This window comes from Nothoprocta perdicaria, unplaced genomic scaffold, assembly GCF_003342845.1.
Source record: "Nothoprocta perdicaria isolate Ctin4 unplaced genomic scaffold, notPer1 scaffold_48, whole genome shotgun sequence".
Classification (NCBI taxonomy): Eukaryota; Metazoa; Chordata; class Aves; order Tinamiformes; family Tinamidae; genus Nothoprocta; species Nothoprocta perdicaria.
The window spans coordinates 2,728,589-2,745,228 of record NW_020455732.1 but is presented as its reverse complement, the minus strand read 5'-3'; the positions used below and the strand labels follow the sequence as shown (position 1 = coordinate 2,745,228).

Sequence of the window (16,640 nt, the reverse complement as noted above, 5' to 3'; positions counted from 1 at the left end):
TCTCTCTCTCTCTCTCTCTCTCTCTCTTTCTCTCTCTCTCTTTCTCTCTCTCTCTTTCTCTCTCTCTCTTTCTCTCTCTCTCTTTCTCTCTCTCTCTCTCTCATATATCTGTATCTCCATTTCTGCCTTTGAATTTTTCTCTGTATACCCAACAATATATAACTTCCCATGGGGTTTCAGTTTAAGTGGAAGTATTCAGAGACACTTCATGGGCCTTATTCTGAAAACTGATTACTAAGCTTGTCTTCTCAGGGGCTTAGGAGACTGGCCCAGTACTTCCCCAAAAAAGGTGTATATGAAATTAAAATTTATTCCAGGAGCCACTCAGAGACTGTCTTTTTTTTTTTTTTTTTTTTTTTTTTTTAGGAAAAAATATACCAACAACAAATATATTATTCCTTGAGATATCAAGGAAAGGGGCACATTTTGCCCCAGAAATGTGAACTCCAATGTCATACCCATAATTATATTAGGTGATTTAACAGTTGAAGTGATATCTTCCAGGAAGATGTTAAAGCTACTAATCTTAGAAAAGGCTGAACTGGTTTACCTAAAATAAAAAAACTAAGTGCAAAAACAAAAGTGGGTATAAATAAAAAAAAAAAAAAAGCAGCATTGAGTTGATGTTAACAACAATAAAAAAAATTCCCAGGATAAACAAGACTCCCAAACTGGAAAATGGATAGTCATCACTGCAGGTGGCCCTGCTTATACTCTATCAAATTACTGAAGTAACATCCTTAATCTTAGAAAAAGGGAAGTTTAGGTAGTGTGAAGTTAAGTGACTTCCAGAAGCTCACTTAGCAGTTTAATGCAAGAAAGAGGAATAGATGTTAGATCTGCCAATAATGATGGCTACTATTTTAACTTTACTTGAATGCAAGTCCTAAACTTTCTTATTTGTTCAAATTTCCCTGGATTTCCATCCGAAAATTAAAGCAGGAAACCTCAGGAGAATATTTTGCTGACAATAAATTTTCCAGGACTTTCTGCTCTCTTGTGGAGGCAGAAGTGCACTAGTTGAAGCAACCTTCTGGAATTATGTTCGCGTGATCCATCGGAAAACTCAAAACTCATAGACCACTGTGAAATGGAAAAATAACAGAAGTGAAAATACTGTTCAAAACCTTGAAGAGTTTGTTTATATTTAATTTAAAGTTTATAACAGAAATTATGTCTGCCTAACCAATTTTTCATGGCTTCTAAAGAAAACCATGCATCTTTGAAATTTCATTCCATCCCACACAATACAATAGTACGGAGGCATTGTTATTTATTCTCAATTTCATTGGAGTTAACCTATATGCAACTTTAGCCACTACTTCTTGTAACATAAATTTCCTGGTCTTTTATTGATGCTCATTTGGCAATTATTTAAGACTCTCAGCTTGTCTCTATGAGGAGAGCTTTTCCTGTGAGGAAAGGCTGAGGCTACTGGGATTGTTTAGTCTGATTGCATTCACATAGGAATGTAATCTAATAAATACTACTCAGCAAGAAAACTTTATCTGAGCACAGCACCGCTTTAATGTAGCTGAATTGTTCTTCCTCCTCTGTGTTCCTTTTTACCTGTGTTTCCAGGCTAGACTTAGTGGAGTTCAGGTCTGTATGAATCTGTCCATGCAGGGTTATAAAGCATCTCCAGGCAGTTTCTGCAAGAATATAGGGACATTTCCTTTGCTAGCCTGTGCAAATTCTACTTTGGGAAATTGCAGGCTCTCTAGTGTTTCAGCTACACACAATAGTCATTACCTGCTTTAAACTGTTGGCAAGATTTGCTATGTAGAATTCAGCCAGAGGTAGGTGGCTTCATTCCAGTGCTGAGAAAAAAAATAATAATCCTCTTTATAGCAAATTTGTAAATCTCATTGGAGGCCTGCTGCCTTGAAAGACATGATAGAAATGTAAGCTCTTAACATGTGTTATTGTAAATGATGTTTCAGCCACTAGGAGAAAAACAAATATTTTAAGGGTTTATTAAGATTGCTAATTCAAGCATTCAAGAGTTAGAAAAGGCAGCAATTAAATTGTTGTGTATAGCCTTGCCATCAGCCCTTGACTGCTCTTAGGGAAAACAATTTAGAGAACCCCTTGGTCTAATGCTCACCATGACTGGAGACCCTTCAGCATACATGAGGTTCTTCAGAAAATTACCCTGATGTTAAACTAGTCACAAATGTATATGAATTGGAGTTTTGGGTAAATCATACCCAAGAGGAGCCAAATTTTCCTAGAAACACTAAAGCTGTTTTCTCATTTTCTCCCTGCTCTTCACATTCCTCATTTTGCTGCAGAGCATGAAGACGCTAGAAAAAAAAATGCTTGCATTATCTTTTTTTGTTTTGTTTTTGTCATAGGAAAACTTTTTTTTTTTTCTGTATATTTTCTATATATATATATATAATATAGAGAGATATAACTCTCTCTCTATATTTATATATATATATATAAAAGCTTTGAAAAAACATAAATATCAACCTGAAATAGACTTCAGGTGTGAAAAATGTCAGCCTGAATGGTTATCCCCAGCTAAACATCTAAGTGTCAGGAAGCACAATTCTACCATAGGAAATGCTTGGCAATTTTGCTTGTAGATGACCACTAGTTCCACTGAGGATATCTGCAAAAGATATAAATGATTAGAAAGTGAATTGGGAAGAAAGTTTCAAGGGAATAAGATTGCACAGAATTAGTGCAGAGTGGCAACTGTGTGGACAGAGTAGCAAAAGGGAAACTTGAAATTGGTCAAAATGATGCAGTGATAGTGGCAGAAAAGCAATGTGAGACAGCAAAGCGTTATTCCCCTGCTAGGGTGAGCTGTACTTTTCCTGTTGTTGTTGCATCTCTTAAGGTTTACTCCTAAGCAAATTGTCTGTTTTCTTTTCATTTAAATATACCAAAAGTGCTTAGTATTTCTGGCCTTTTCCAGCCAGTCTGCACAGGCAGTGATACTTAATAGCAAATTCACTGCTACTCCATTAGGAAGCTTTTCCATAAAGGTCACCAAATTTGGTCAGTGTGTTTGAATTTGTATACACGTTAAAGGTCACATTCGCCAGTTCTCTTGCAATAATGCTATCTGTTTACCATCATATAGGAGGTGATTGTGCAGTGACTTAGCTAAAGGAATCCTCTCAATATAAATGGAATATAGTAACAAAAATAATAATCACAGAATCACTGGCAAAAATGGATAGAGATTTTTTTTTTCCTCTGTATATTTACCTAACACTTGAAGGTAAACACGTACATGAGGTCTGATATTTTTCTATGTTACTCCAATATTTCTTTTTTACTCCTCATGAGAATTTCCCAGCCTTCAGCAGAGTTCCTGATGGTGAATGCTGGAGTGGCAGTATTTGCAGATTCACAACATCATCTCTATATAAACATGTCCAAAAGTAAACACAGACTTGGGCTCTCAATTCAGCAGACCTCAAATTAGCTTTCAAAAATGCTTATTAAGTGCATAGAAAAATTCTTTAGTCCAGATGACCTCTGAGGGCAGGGGAAACAAAATGGTACAAATGTTTTTAATGTCACAAAAGCCTCTCTATGGAGATTTGCATATAAAATGTACCATTTTGTGTCAAACAGGTTTGTTAATCCTACAGTGAAGAAAACTACTTCAAAATTAATCAAAGTGATTTTTTTTCATCGCCCAACAGAGGCCTCTAAAAATGAGTCTGACCTAATATAACAACTGCAGGCTGCTATTATGTGGGTTTTATTTTTGTAAATTTATTTTGTGGTTATTTGTTTACCTGGATGGGTTTGCAGGAATCAGATCTCCATAGCGGATATATCTACAATGGAAATTGCCCTGATTGCCCTGGCATGATGCTACCAGAATTTCTTGTAGTAATTCTTACTGTTGAAAAATGCTTCCTGATTTTTTTTTTTTTTTTTAAACATGGCTTTTGTGCTGCAGGAGACCTAGAAAATGCCACACCATGGAGCCTCTAGGTCTTTCCTCTGTCTCTGCTCTGAAGTTCTGTATCTTGCTCTAAGATGACCAGAATAGACTAGATGTAACAGCAGACATCTGCGTGAACTGATATACCTGTTTTCAGGGCTTTTAACCTCTTTAATACAGCCAGTTTTGGAAACTGCTTTGCCCTATGCTTTGCAGAGCAAGAGAGGAATACGACAATGGGAAATAGAGGAGCACGATGCTACTTTTCCACAAGCGAATCAAAATCCTTCAGGGTTTTGACTCCATGTTTTCTGTTCTGTATAAGTATAGGATTATTGTTTTCCTCTGGACCCATTTGCTTTTTTATTTATTCTTTCCCTAGCCAGCTCTTGAATCCTTAGCTACAATCATTATTTTTACTCCTTTTAACTGTGCTTGCTTACAAATTTCTAAGCTACAGCTTGCTTTTCTGGGCCTAGGGCTGCAGTGGACTTTAATGGCTTGTAATTACTTAACTATCCGTTGTGACATAATTAAAATACCTTTTAACATTTCACGTTTCACCCCTGAGAAAGAAAGTTCTCCTAGGCTGTAAAATGAGACCTGCAGCTCCTTTGATGAAGCAGTGAGGGAAAAGGAGTCTTCCAGACTCAGGCACATCCACATCTCCTGTCAATATAAAGTAATTTTCACTTGTGTCTCCAAATAACCTTGCTGATTCCTGCCCTGCTTTTCATTCCTGTGGATTTCACGTGTGTGTTTAAAGAGCTTCTGTCAGGATTAAAAATTCTCTTTACCCATACTATGTGTTACTATTAAAACCTGAGCCCAGCAAAAATAACTGCAAAAAGCCATTACTTACAGTAAATTTTTATTTTTTTCCCCACAATATTTTTTTTCCTTCTTTCTCTCTCCATCTTGGGCAAATGTGTGCAATGAAAACAGATTAGCTCCAATTTCATCAAAAAAATCTATATATCATGGGAAATGGTCTTACAACAGCGAGGGGCAGAGCTACAGAAGTAGAGCAGTGCAGTACAATGGTATTCCAACCTAGGGTCAGAATATAATAGAATTAAAATGAAAGCAGAAAAAGTTAATGATAAATTTCTTCTATACTTTCTACTATAATATCCATATTTTCCAGGTAGAGAAAAGGATGGAGCAAGCAGCTATATCTTTTGGCATCTCTGGGAATTTATGAGGAAACCTAAAAGTCTCTGAAAAAACTGTTCTCTCAATTTTAGTTGATAATTCTTAGAAATAAATAGAAAAAAAAATGAAGATTCAGTTTGTGTGGGGGATCAAACTCTCTTGATATCTCTACTGTGCTAATAGCCCCATGCACCAGGGACTGAGAGGAGGCTTCAGTACTTCCCCTGCTGGGGCCCACCAAAGTAGAAGAAAATAAGGAATTGCATTGATTGATGTAGGCAATGAGAAAGAAACATTTCCAGTAACTGAGGAAAGGAAAAACAGGAAAAAGAGTCATGAAACTGGCTGGTATTTAGTCTGAAGCATAGGAGAATATCTTAAAAATATATGTCCTAAAATAAATAATACATTTTTCTTTTTTCTTTTTCCTTCCTTTTTGTATTTGTAGCGGTACTATTCTGAGGTTACTAATTCCAAGATACAAACCTGGTAGCATCTGTCTCAGGGCAGCAGGGAACTTGCCTGGGGGAGAAGAGGTCTGTCTGTAGATTTGGAAATGGATTATCACTTCCACATAAGAGCAGATTAAGCTTAATTCAAGGGATCATAATCATAGAAACATAAAGTGAGATAGGTTGGAATAGGCCTCTGAAGGTCCCTGTCCAAACTCCCACTGAAAACAGGCCTAGTTTCAAGGGTGGATATATCCACATCCTCTCTAGGATCTTGTGTGTGGATGTGTGAGTGTGTGAGGAGGAGGAGAGTTAATTACAATTTTATTTTTCCCCTTGTAGTCCCAAGTTCTTTTGTACATCAGTGATTATTTCTAAAGGTAAGTTAGGTGTATATCTGTGGAATTATATTAGTAGAGATTTTTTGAGACACAGCCTGGTAATAGGAGATATGTCCCTTCCAGGTCTGTCTCCTGTCATCTGGTAGCATCGACTGCTTTACAGGAGATGCAATTAAGCAAAATTCTTCCCAAATATCCTTTCCTCTTCCTTTCCGTTAAAATCTTGAAAACAAGGGATAAAAAAGGCAAAAAGATAGAAAATCATAATAAAACACCTGAGCTGACTGGGGCTATGCTGATTCAGCAAAGATACCGAGAACTTTTCAGCATGGTAATAGAAAAGCTAGCAGCTCCTTGTCTGAATCATGCCTGATTGGTCTTAACACCATGCTTAGCTCTCTCCAGAAACAGTCAAATCAGTCCAGCCTTTAATGTCACATGTTGAACTGGGTCAGTCCTGACTGGTGCTGAAGCTACCAGACAATAAAGCTACTTGTTCTCCAGATGGTTAAGATGTTCTTTGGGTAGGTACTGAAATGAGCATTTCACTACAGAGCATCCATGAGTAAGAGACACATGGAAATGCCACCCTAAGTGATCCCGTGTAGCCCTAGAAAATCTCCTTAGGAATATTTGAGATACTAAATGACCATTGACATCATCTTCTGACAGAACTAAAGCTCTGACATTTTAGAAGCGAACAAGCACATCTGACTTTTAAGACATTTTGTAGCTCTAGGCAGAGGTTTCCTGGCTTGACTTGGCATTGATCAACTTTAAAAGAAAACAGGACACCCCAGCAGGTTTGTTGTTTGTGCTCTGAACTTTTGGCATGCATTAGTAACTACAGGCCGGTAAGCCTCACCTCCATCCCCGGGAAAGTGATGGAACAGCTCATCCTGGCTGCTCTCTCCAGACACATGGAGSAGAAGAAGGTRCTCAGGAGTAGCCAGCATGGATTCACCAAGGGGAAATCCTGCTTGACTAACCTGATCACCTTCTACGAAGGAATATCCAGCTGGATAGATGAGGGCAGAGCAGTGGATGTCATCTATCTGGATTTGAGCAAGGCTTTTGACASTGTCCCTCACAGCATCCTCCTGGGCAAGCTCCAAAGGTGTGGGATAGATGTGTGGACGGGGAGGTGGATTAGGAATTGGCTCGATGGCAGGGTGCAGAGAGTGGTTGTCAATGGTGCGGAGTCCAGCTGGAGGCCTGTACTTAGTGGTGTCCCCCAGGGGTCAGTTCTCGGTCCGGTCCTGTTCAACTTATTCATTAACGACCTGGATGAAGGGCTGGAGTGCTCCCTCAGCAAGTTTGCCGATGATACCAAACTGGGTGGAGTAGCTGATAGCCCTGAGGACTGTGCTGCCATCCAGAGAGACCTGGACAGACTGGAGGACTGGGCGGCGAGAAACCTCATGAGGTTCAACAGGGGCAAGTGCAGGGTCCTGCACTTGGGGAGGAATAACCCTGGACACCAGAACAGATTAGGGGTGGACCTGCTGGAGAGCAGCCCCGCAGAGAGGGACCTGGGTGTCATGGTGGACGACAAGATGACCATGAGGCAGCACTGTGCCCTGGTGGCCAAGAAGGCCAACGGGATCCTGGGGTGCATTAAGAAAAGCGTCTCCAGCAGGTCGAGGGAAGTGATCATCCCCCTCTACTCAGCCCTGGTGAGGCCACATCTGGAGTACTGTGTCCAGTTCTGGGCTCCCCAGTACAAGAGGGATGTAGAGCTGCTGGAGAGAGTCCAGCGCAGGGCTACCAGGATGATCAGGGGCCTGGAACATCTACCATATGAACAAAGGCTGAGAGAGCTGGGTCTGTTCAGCCTGGAGAAGAGGAGGCTGAGGGGGGACCTGATCAGCGTGTATAAATACCTCAAGGGAGGCAGTGAGGAGGAGGGGGGCGGCCTCTTTTCAGTGGTGGGCAGGGATAGGACTAGAGGAAATGGCTTCAAACTGAAGCATCGGAAGTTCCACAGGAACTTAAGGAAGCATTTCTTCACTGTGAGGGTGACAAAGCACTGGAACAGGCTGCCCAGAGAGGTTGTGGAGTCTCCTTCTTTGGAGATCTTTAAAACCCGCTTGGATGCAGCCCTGTGCCACGTGCTCTAGGTGACCCTGCGTGAGCAGGGGGGTTGGACTCGATGACCTCTGAGGTCCCTTCCAACCTTCGGCATTCTATGATTCTATGATTCTATGATTCGACCATGTTACTTGTCCAGAAGTGAAGGTTGCAAAGGCAAAGCCGTTGTACAAAAACATCATTTAGTAGATGAAAGCGTATATTAATGAGAGAAACATGAGTCATTCAGAAGAATGGGCCAATCCAGAGGAAGAGACAGGGTTTGTGTTGTATTGAGATCTCTCAGATAGTCCCAGCAATGCAAACTTAACAATATTTCTTCATGGGTTTACCTTCCATCTTCCCATTGAAAAGTCCATGTGTTTATTTCTCCTTTTTTCCTCCTCTTTTAGCAACGTGCCAGGAAGAGGAAGTGCTGCCTTCTCTCTGTCGCTTTGACTGTCCTGCTATTTGTTGTCATAATCATCGCTGTCTCAGTCAAACACTGATCTGGACACAGTTTCCACAGGTAAAAGCCTTGATCTAACTCTTTTATCATACTCAGAACTCTCATACTCTCAACTCTCTCAGATGAGAAGCAGCTAAGCAAGCTGATAATGATAAGAAAAATGTATCTACATTTTCAGGTTCAAGGCTGGTGTATGAAAAAAATTGGTGTTTGTATTGTATTTGGCTTTTTTATGACTCCTTTAAAAAGAAAAGATAAGATAGATTTCTTTTTTTAAGAATGAATCAAATAAGTTATTTCATCTTTAATTTCTGTATTTCTGTCTCAGAGAAAATCTCTGAGTGCCTGCTTCTCCAGAATGTAGGTAAACTATTATTCAGGGACTGATTAACGAATTTACAAAATTTCTACCAAATGCCTGTTGCAATAGCAGATTTTTTTTTCGTTTGAGTGATGAAGCAAGAACGTAGAGTTTTAGTGAGAATATCCTGAAGATATCAGATAGGACAACTTCTGATTTAGAGAATTCACGTGTCCATCATGTGCATAAAGCGCATAGGATATCAACCCCTACCTAGTCAATACTATATTATACTCAGGTTAACTACAACATTTTTGGTAGTTTAAGCAGAAATTACTTATTTTGAACAATCCTCTGAAACTAACAGAAGGAAAACTCAAGAGACTGATAACTTTTGTTGCTTGTAATGCTGAACTCTTGTAAGATGAAATTTGATAATGCTGTCCCTTCATCTCAGGATTATCTGCCCACTTCTGTGCCTTCTTTCTAAATGGTGCTGTGAAAGCTAGCAGGGGTTGGTTCAAATAGAAACACAGAAAGATAATTCTTCCCAGAACATGTGCTTAAGCTGTGGAGCTCCTTTACAGCATGGTGTTGTGAATACAAAAACTTGCATACAAAAAGGGGGCTGTATAAATCCCCAGAAGAAAATTCTGCTGAAGGTTATCAAATACCAACTCCTCATTTTTTGGATGAGGAAGATCATAAGGTAGGAGAAATACTTATAAATACTTTTATACACTTCATTCTTCCATATGCAATCATCTACTAGCCAGTGCTGAATAGATATGAATGAGGTGAACCTTTCCATGATCCAGTATGGATACTCTTATGATTTATGATACTTTTATGTATGTTAAACATATGCCTGTATTAATTTTATATATATTTTCACCCTTCTTTTACACTAGAGACACTGTGTACAGTTGCAGATGGTGATGTGTCCTGATGATTTAAACCTAGAGTAACCTCAGCAATACATTACTCTGGTTTGAAAATTTGATGCCTCATGGTAATTTATAGCATAATAAAACTTATTTTGTATATACTATATTCTCAGCCCCTAGAAATCACAAATCTTATCAACAGTTAACTAAATCTAGATATATTTTAATTTAAGTCACTTTAGCAGATAATGTCAAAGAAGCAGAATATTCCAACATAAGAGTACATTGGAAAACTAGAGTTAATCTTCTGTTAACAGATCCACATGTAGAAGGAAGTGAAGCTAGAGATCTTAATAAAAGCCCTAGGAAAAGTGTAATGCTCTACTTTCTATTATCAGTTTGGAAACTAATTACTATACTTCTAAAACATAAGCTTCTTTCCAGCAGTGCAAGTACAGGCAAAAAGTGCATAGAGTTATATTTGAATGAGGATGGATTTGATCATTATAAACTATTCTTAATCTAGACTGACCCCAGATGCTGTGTAGTAAATCTCACATTTACATTTTGAAGGTTTCAGAAAAGAAACTTTTTTCAGAATTTCTATGCTCTTGGAAAACATATATTTTTTTTCTATTCTGAATTGCAGTGCAAATGGATTTTAAAATATCAGTGGATTTAAAGTTTCAACTACCTCAACAAACTGTTATGTAAAATTGCTTTACATGCTTTTGGGAGATGGAGGACAGCTGGGTTTTAATGTATAACAGCTCTACATGACAGTTCAGAAAGAATAAAGGGAAAAAAGCTAGTTGATGAAGTGGTTGCAAAATCCTTTGAATTGTGCTGGGACATATAACAAAATGAAAGCCCAGCTTTGCTAATGATTGGCCAGAATTTCCATTTAACCTGTCACCCAAGAGTTTGTTCTGTGCTGAATAAATAAGGAGTCAAAAGAAACCTTACCAACCACCTTGTTGACATGGTTTGTGCCCCATTTAGATGATGGCTTGGCTATGTTTCTTTAGCTGTTGAAAATGCAGCTGTGAAATCTGAAGGTTACTACGCAGTGAAATAAAGGAAATAAATTATGTCAATATTATCTAACTGATCATCAATATATAGGCTTCATTTTTTTTCTGTAAATACTTATAGTAAAATAATCATTGTTCTCATAAGGACAAAAAAAACCCACACTTTTTTATTTTTCTTCAGTTAAATACGACTTTGTCAGATGAACCTTTCCTGACATCAGAAAAAAATGTTTTTTCCTGTGAGTTTCCCAAGCAGCGATGGCATCACAAGTGCTGGCTCAGTGCGTGCAGAGAGACCAGCTGTTTCAGAGCACTGTGAGCCCTGGCTTCTGCCTTGTGAGGACCCTGCCATAAGTATGTCACTTCTCCCTTGGGGCAGTTTTGTCTGGGGAGAGAGAGAAGAGCATCTACCGAGGACCTGGAGAAACTCCTGGGGACTTCTGTCTGCACATTTGTTTGTTGCCACCTCAGGAAAATAGCCTGCAAACTTTTGGGTCACATTGCTCATATTGTAAGCGTGTTGCAGCTGCTCTTTTTGCTGTTGCAGTTCAACATCAGTAAACATCTTAAAAAGATAGAATCACCCTCTTTCAACAATGCCTTTGTCTAGTGTCAGGATTTCTTAGCCTGAATGGATCTTCTATGTCCTCTGTCTTTTCTGACTCATTTGGGTCAGTGCAAAAATACAAAAAGTGACAATCAAGAGTGTTGGAATCCTACATCTTAGGCATTTTCTTGATTGGGGGGAAGAAAAAGGTGACAAACCTGGAGGAAAGTACTAAATGTACTTGAAGGCTAGAAAGCATGCTTTCTGATGGCAACTTGAACTATTTTGCTGAAGGAAAGAAAAAAGATAACTTGACTATTCTGTGCCCTTTTCTTGCAAGACATTTCTAAAGCACAAAATATCTTCCCCATTTCCGAGATCCCTGTGAGACAGATGAAGGTTTCCGAACTCAGTACATGGACTGCATTATATAGATCCTTAGACCCAATGGACTTAATGATTTATCCAACCTTGGAATCCCTCAATGCATAAAGAGCAAGAATGTAGAGGAGTGTACTTCTGCTAAGTAGCTGATGTGGCAGCTCACAGCAATGCATGGGATAAGCTGAAAAAATAGGCAGGTGGGCAGTAGCGATCATTCTACAAAATATTCTCACAGTGATCATTCTACAAAATATTCTCCCAGCCTTCCCAGAGCTGGGAATTTAGCCTTTGTGATCCGAGAGCTGTTATTTAGCCTTTAATTGCCATCAATGTAGTCCTTTCCTTTCCCCTAACCTTTCCAAAGTTAGAAAGTCCTTCCAACTTTCTTAATTTGTTCAGTCATTTTTTTGAACAAGCATAACTTTTAACATGCAAAATATCCTGAGCAAGAGGTACCAGTCTTTATTTTATTTTATTTGGAGAGTTTGTGTAGACCAGAGCTCTAATCTGTATGGAAAAGCAAGAATTAAGTTCTGGTTATCTATTTCCTAAGCCTGCAACTTTATTCTTTTGATTTTAGTGACTCAGTCATAAGAAAAAAAAAAAATGGGAGAAATATTTTGATTCTGCTTCTCCCTCACCTCCCCGCCACCATTCACATTCACAATTTTCCTTGCCTATCTCTTATTGGCCGACTGTGTGATTAAATGTATTCTGTACACTGTCCAATTGTCAATTGATTTTATACAATCTGTCTTTGACAATTTTATTTTTTTTGCTTTCTCATCCTGAGTACTTCATGCTCCATGTCCCTATATGCTGGACCCTGTCTTCTTGCAGCATGATAGTAATCATAAAACATGTATTCTTGGTCACTTACTCAAAGGAGAAGACCCTTTCTGACATACAGACTGAAAAAGCAAAGAACATCTTCATCAGATAGCTTTAAAACTTAGAGCTGGAAGCCAGGAGAGCAGAAAAGTTTTTTATTTTACAGGATTTTCTGAGCCCAGCCTCAGAGAGCTCCATTTTATATTCCTTTCCCAGACTTATAAGTAGACCAAAGAGCATTCGGGTAGACTATCGAGTACCCTGTGGAAGCAAGAGGAGATGTTTCTGAGGCAGGACATCAGTCACACACCAACAAATGCAATCAGACTTTGTATCAGTAGTGGGCTGCAGTTTTCACAGAGGACAAGATGTTTATTTGAGGAACTATGTTATGGTTTGTTGGGGAGGAGGAGGCCCAATTTTATATGAGATGAATGGCCTTGCATTCCAGCCAGTCCTCTAAGGTTAGAGGGGCTAAGAGCGGCTGGATTTATCTCTTAGTAGGGATACCAAATACTGTGGTAACTATAGGTCTGTCTGGCAGTACTGGATTCACCGTCAACTGTAGGTCTGATCACCTTCAAAACAGTGAATTGAGTTCATGAATAGTATAATTAGCTATAGACCTGACTCAGGCAGTATTGGATTCATGAACAGCCTGTTGACTGTAAACCCAATTGCCTTCAAAACAAGTAGTCAAGTTCACAAGTAGCACGATTTCTTCAAAGGCAACATTTAGAGAACAGGTTTCGAATGTCAGTTCAGGAAATTCTCTATTGCAGTGCGGGATTCTGAGCTAGTGCTTAGTGTACAAATGTGCAATCATCACTCACCTCAGAAGATGGGAGAGGGCTCAACCTTGAGGAGTCTGCTTAGGCAGCATCCTGACCGGAGAGGAGGAAAGAGGTTCAGCCTGTTGACTGATCCAGAAGTTATGATGGAGTCTTTCCTCTCTCTACTTCCTTCTTTCTCCTTCCTTCATTCCTCCTTCTTCGTTCCTCCATCCTACCTACTCCCCTCCTTAGTTCACCTTTATATATTTCCTTGAGTGACTTTAGTCATGCTTACTTTTGTTATTGATTGTTTTATTGAAAGTCTAGAGAACATGCTCAGTGAAGGATGGTTGTTTCTTGGAAGCAGGTAACTTCTAGGATGGGATTGTTTATTGGTATTATAATGAGATTAGAATGAGAACAAAATTGAGCAAAGTCAATGGAAGGGACTGATCTGCCACCATTGTTGGCCAAGTACCAGACATCTTATCATACCATGTGACTTATCAGCTGCATGGTATGACCAGGTTGCCACTTCTGCAGGGAGTATAACAGAATTTGACCACGCTGTCTTCACTCTGCCCCACCCTCCATTGACTCATCAGCTGCACGGCGCCATCGGATTACCATCTCCACAGGGAAGCCAACAAAGTTTGACCATGGTGTCTCCATTCTGCTCCACTCTTCATTTACTCTCATTAGTGTGTGCTAGGAGGGCAGGTTGTGTTGCCAAGGGAATCATGGAGAAGTAGATTCCGTACATACCAACCATCCTGAAGGTAGTAACTGTCCCTCACCTCAAGCAAGCCTCTGTAATGCTGTAAATTCTGTTAGGCCCTGTTTTTTTTTTTTTTTTTTTTTTTTTTTTTTTTTCTCTCCTTGTTTCCCCTTTCTCAAGCAATTCTGTCACACACTGGCATTGTAGAGCACTGTAATTCCTTCTTTGGGGGCATGTGGGCATCTTTCTCCAACACAAGCAATGGAAAATCTGTTGTTTGCTCTGTGTATCTATTGCTTCACAACATCAGGTTGTTAGAGAACAGCAGTTCTTACTCAAGATGCAATTTGCAATAAATTGGCCACATGCACATAGTAAATGAGGACAAAACATAGACAGCTTTGTTTCATGGGATTGCTTTTGCCTTTTGAATCAATATTATGGGATTGGTTTTACTTATTGTCCTTTTTACTTATGCTACAGATCTGTACATGACTTAATAACCATGAGAGAGTTTGAGTTACTTCAACCTCTTGAACCTTCTAGGGTCATCATATTTGCCAACTGTCATTCAAATTCTGAAATAATTCACCCCTCTGCCCTGACAAGAATCAATAACTTTGCAATATTTTTGCTTTCTATTTCTTCTTATATTGTAAAGGATCTTAAACTTACAAACAGGCATCATTCAATTCTTGTCTTTTAGTCTCATCTTTAGACTTAATGGCTTAGATCCTGACATACTTGCTCAAGTTTTGCTTTGGCAGGAAGGCTGCAATAGATTCGACAGCTTTATGTGCTTCAAGCTTCAACCAGTCAAGGAAGGAGATCTGAGTTTTCACTGATCAATTTCCTGAGAAGTTTTATCTAAATAAATAATTGAGTTGATATATATATATATATAAAAGGCCCCATTTCTTAAATCCAGTTGATATTTATGTTCCTTAAGATGTTACTGATTCCAATGGCCAAGTCTGCAGTTCTAAACTGAATTATTTCCATGAAAGCCAGATGAGCTCCTAGATATAGCCACATAGAGAAGGGATTGCCCCCCAAAAAATCAGATTTTAAAGGACAAAAGGTCATTTTCTTAAAAAAGGACCTTCAAAATAACGTAGAACAAGAAAGGGGGGAGGCCAGGAAACAGACTTATTTCTTAGTTCTCTGAGTTTCCCCAAATCTCTTACCCATCGTGCAACTTTGAGACACATGAGCATTTTGATGGAAGTTTGCTGAGGCTGAATACATGTCAGACCAAAACTTGGTAATTATCCATCAATATGATCATTGCAGGTGTCATATAATGCCAGGTCATTAACTCTCTGATGGAAAAGAGATAAGGCAGGAAAAATTATTTGCCTTTTTTCTTTTCCTTGTTTTAAACTGAATTCCCACATGCCAGTGCCTCCTGCAGCTCAATTAAAATGTCGTAACTTGAATTTACTCTTTTGAATCCAAAGTCAGTGGGAATTTTAAGTAGGCAGCAGCTTGCTCCTTCAGAGTCCTGTCTCGGATTTCTCCAATCTTTCTTTAAAATTGGCAGGAAAAGAGAATACTCCCATAGTCTTCATAATAATCCTACAGTTCAGACCCTTCAGCCCAATGGAGAATTCCTGATTTGAGCTGCTAAAAACAAGATGCAAACATTAGCTATTTTTGCTTTGAAATGCTTAGCATGATGGCACGCCTCTGAGGATCTGAAAGAAGAGGCTGACATTCAGTGCACTCAGGTTCTAATGCAGTAATGAACACAAAAAAATGCCCATACTGATTCATTCTGATGGTCTTTCTGCTGTGCCATTTACAGCTACTTAAGAAATGACTATGTGAAAGAGGACAAGAACATGGAAGAGCAGGAGTGGTCATAGCTCTTCCTGATCCTTCATGGTTCTGAGATGAGTACGGTTTCATGAACTCAGTTTGGGAAGGTATGGCATTGTTCTTGCTACAGCAGCAAGAAGCTATTCTTGTCTGGAGAGAAATTTCACTTGCATGGGAGATGATCATGCACTTGATGGGCAAGGTTCCTGTGCTTATCAGCATTTCAATCTCAGCAAGTTCTATGATGTTTGAAAGCTTTGTGTGAAGGAGAGAGAGAAATTTTGGAAAAGGCACTGCAGTTCTGCCAAATCTTAGACAAAGTGTTGTTTTCCCTAGTCACATTATTAAAGTGCTGCAATTGTGTTTTGTTTGTTTTGTTTTTTTTTTCTTTTCTCTCCCTAAGTAACCTAGAAATACAATCTTATTTCTACGCTTTCTGAGAACAAACTTATTGAAACAACAAGGCTGCTGGAATTATTAAAATGTTTTGTCTTCAAAATCAGTCTCAAAGGCTGTCAATTTTTTTTTGTTTTGTTTCTGTTTTGTTTTTGTTTTGTTTTTTTTTTCTCCTTCTGTGTACATACAATAGTGGTAATAGAAACTCTGAGAATATCAGATTCTGATACATTTAGGTAATCTATCTTTCTCTGTTCTTGAGATGTAAATGCAGAAAACTTGTTTGCTGAGGTGAGGAATCTTGTATATTTTCCCTGGAAAAGAGCTGAGTGCAGTATGTCAGTGTCACTTGCCAAATGGGGCGATGTAATATACCATTAATATAGAAGATATATGAAAGTTTATATGGATATTATCCTTGGTGGTGGCTTCAAAGCAAAATAATTTGGAATCTATGTGCTCTTGAAGAAAATCGAATAGATAGGACACTGGATTTTCCTTGGAAACAATGGGTTAAAAAAGAAATGTTTTGGCTGTGTAGTCAA

The 16,640-nt window shown here is 38.9% G+C and overlaps 1 protein-coding gene across 2 annotated transcripts in view; it reads left to right on the top strand.

Annotated features, from left to right (window-relative positions):
- Window positions 1-16,640, top strand: part of TSNARE1 (t-SNARE domain containing 1) — a 362,567-nt gene that overhangs the window by 297,792 nt on the left and 48,135 nt on the right. For both annotated transcript variants that reach the window (XM_026047164.1, XM_026047163.1), the window contains exon 11: window positions 8,348-8,463. In XM_026047164.1, coding sequence (XP_025902949.1) covers window positions 8,348-8,443 — 96 coding nt within the window. In that variant the 3' untranslated portion in view covers window positions 8,444-8,463. The remainder of the gene's footprint in view (window positions 1-8,347; window positions 8,464-16,640) is intronic.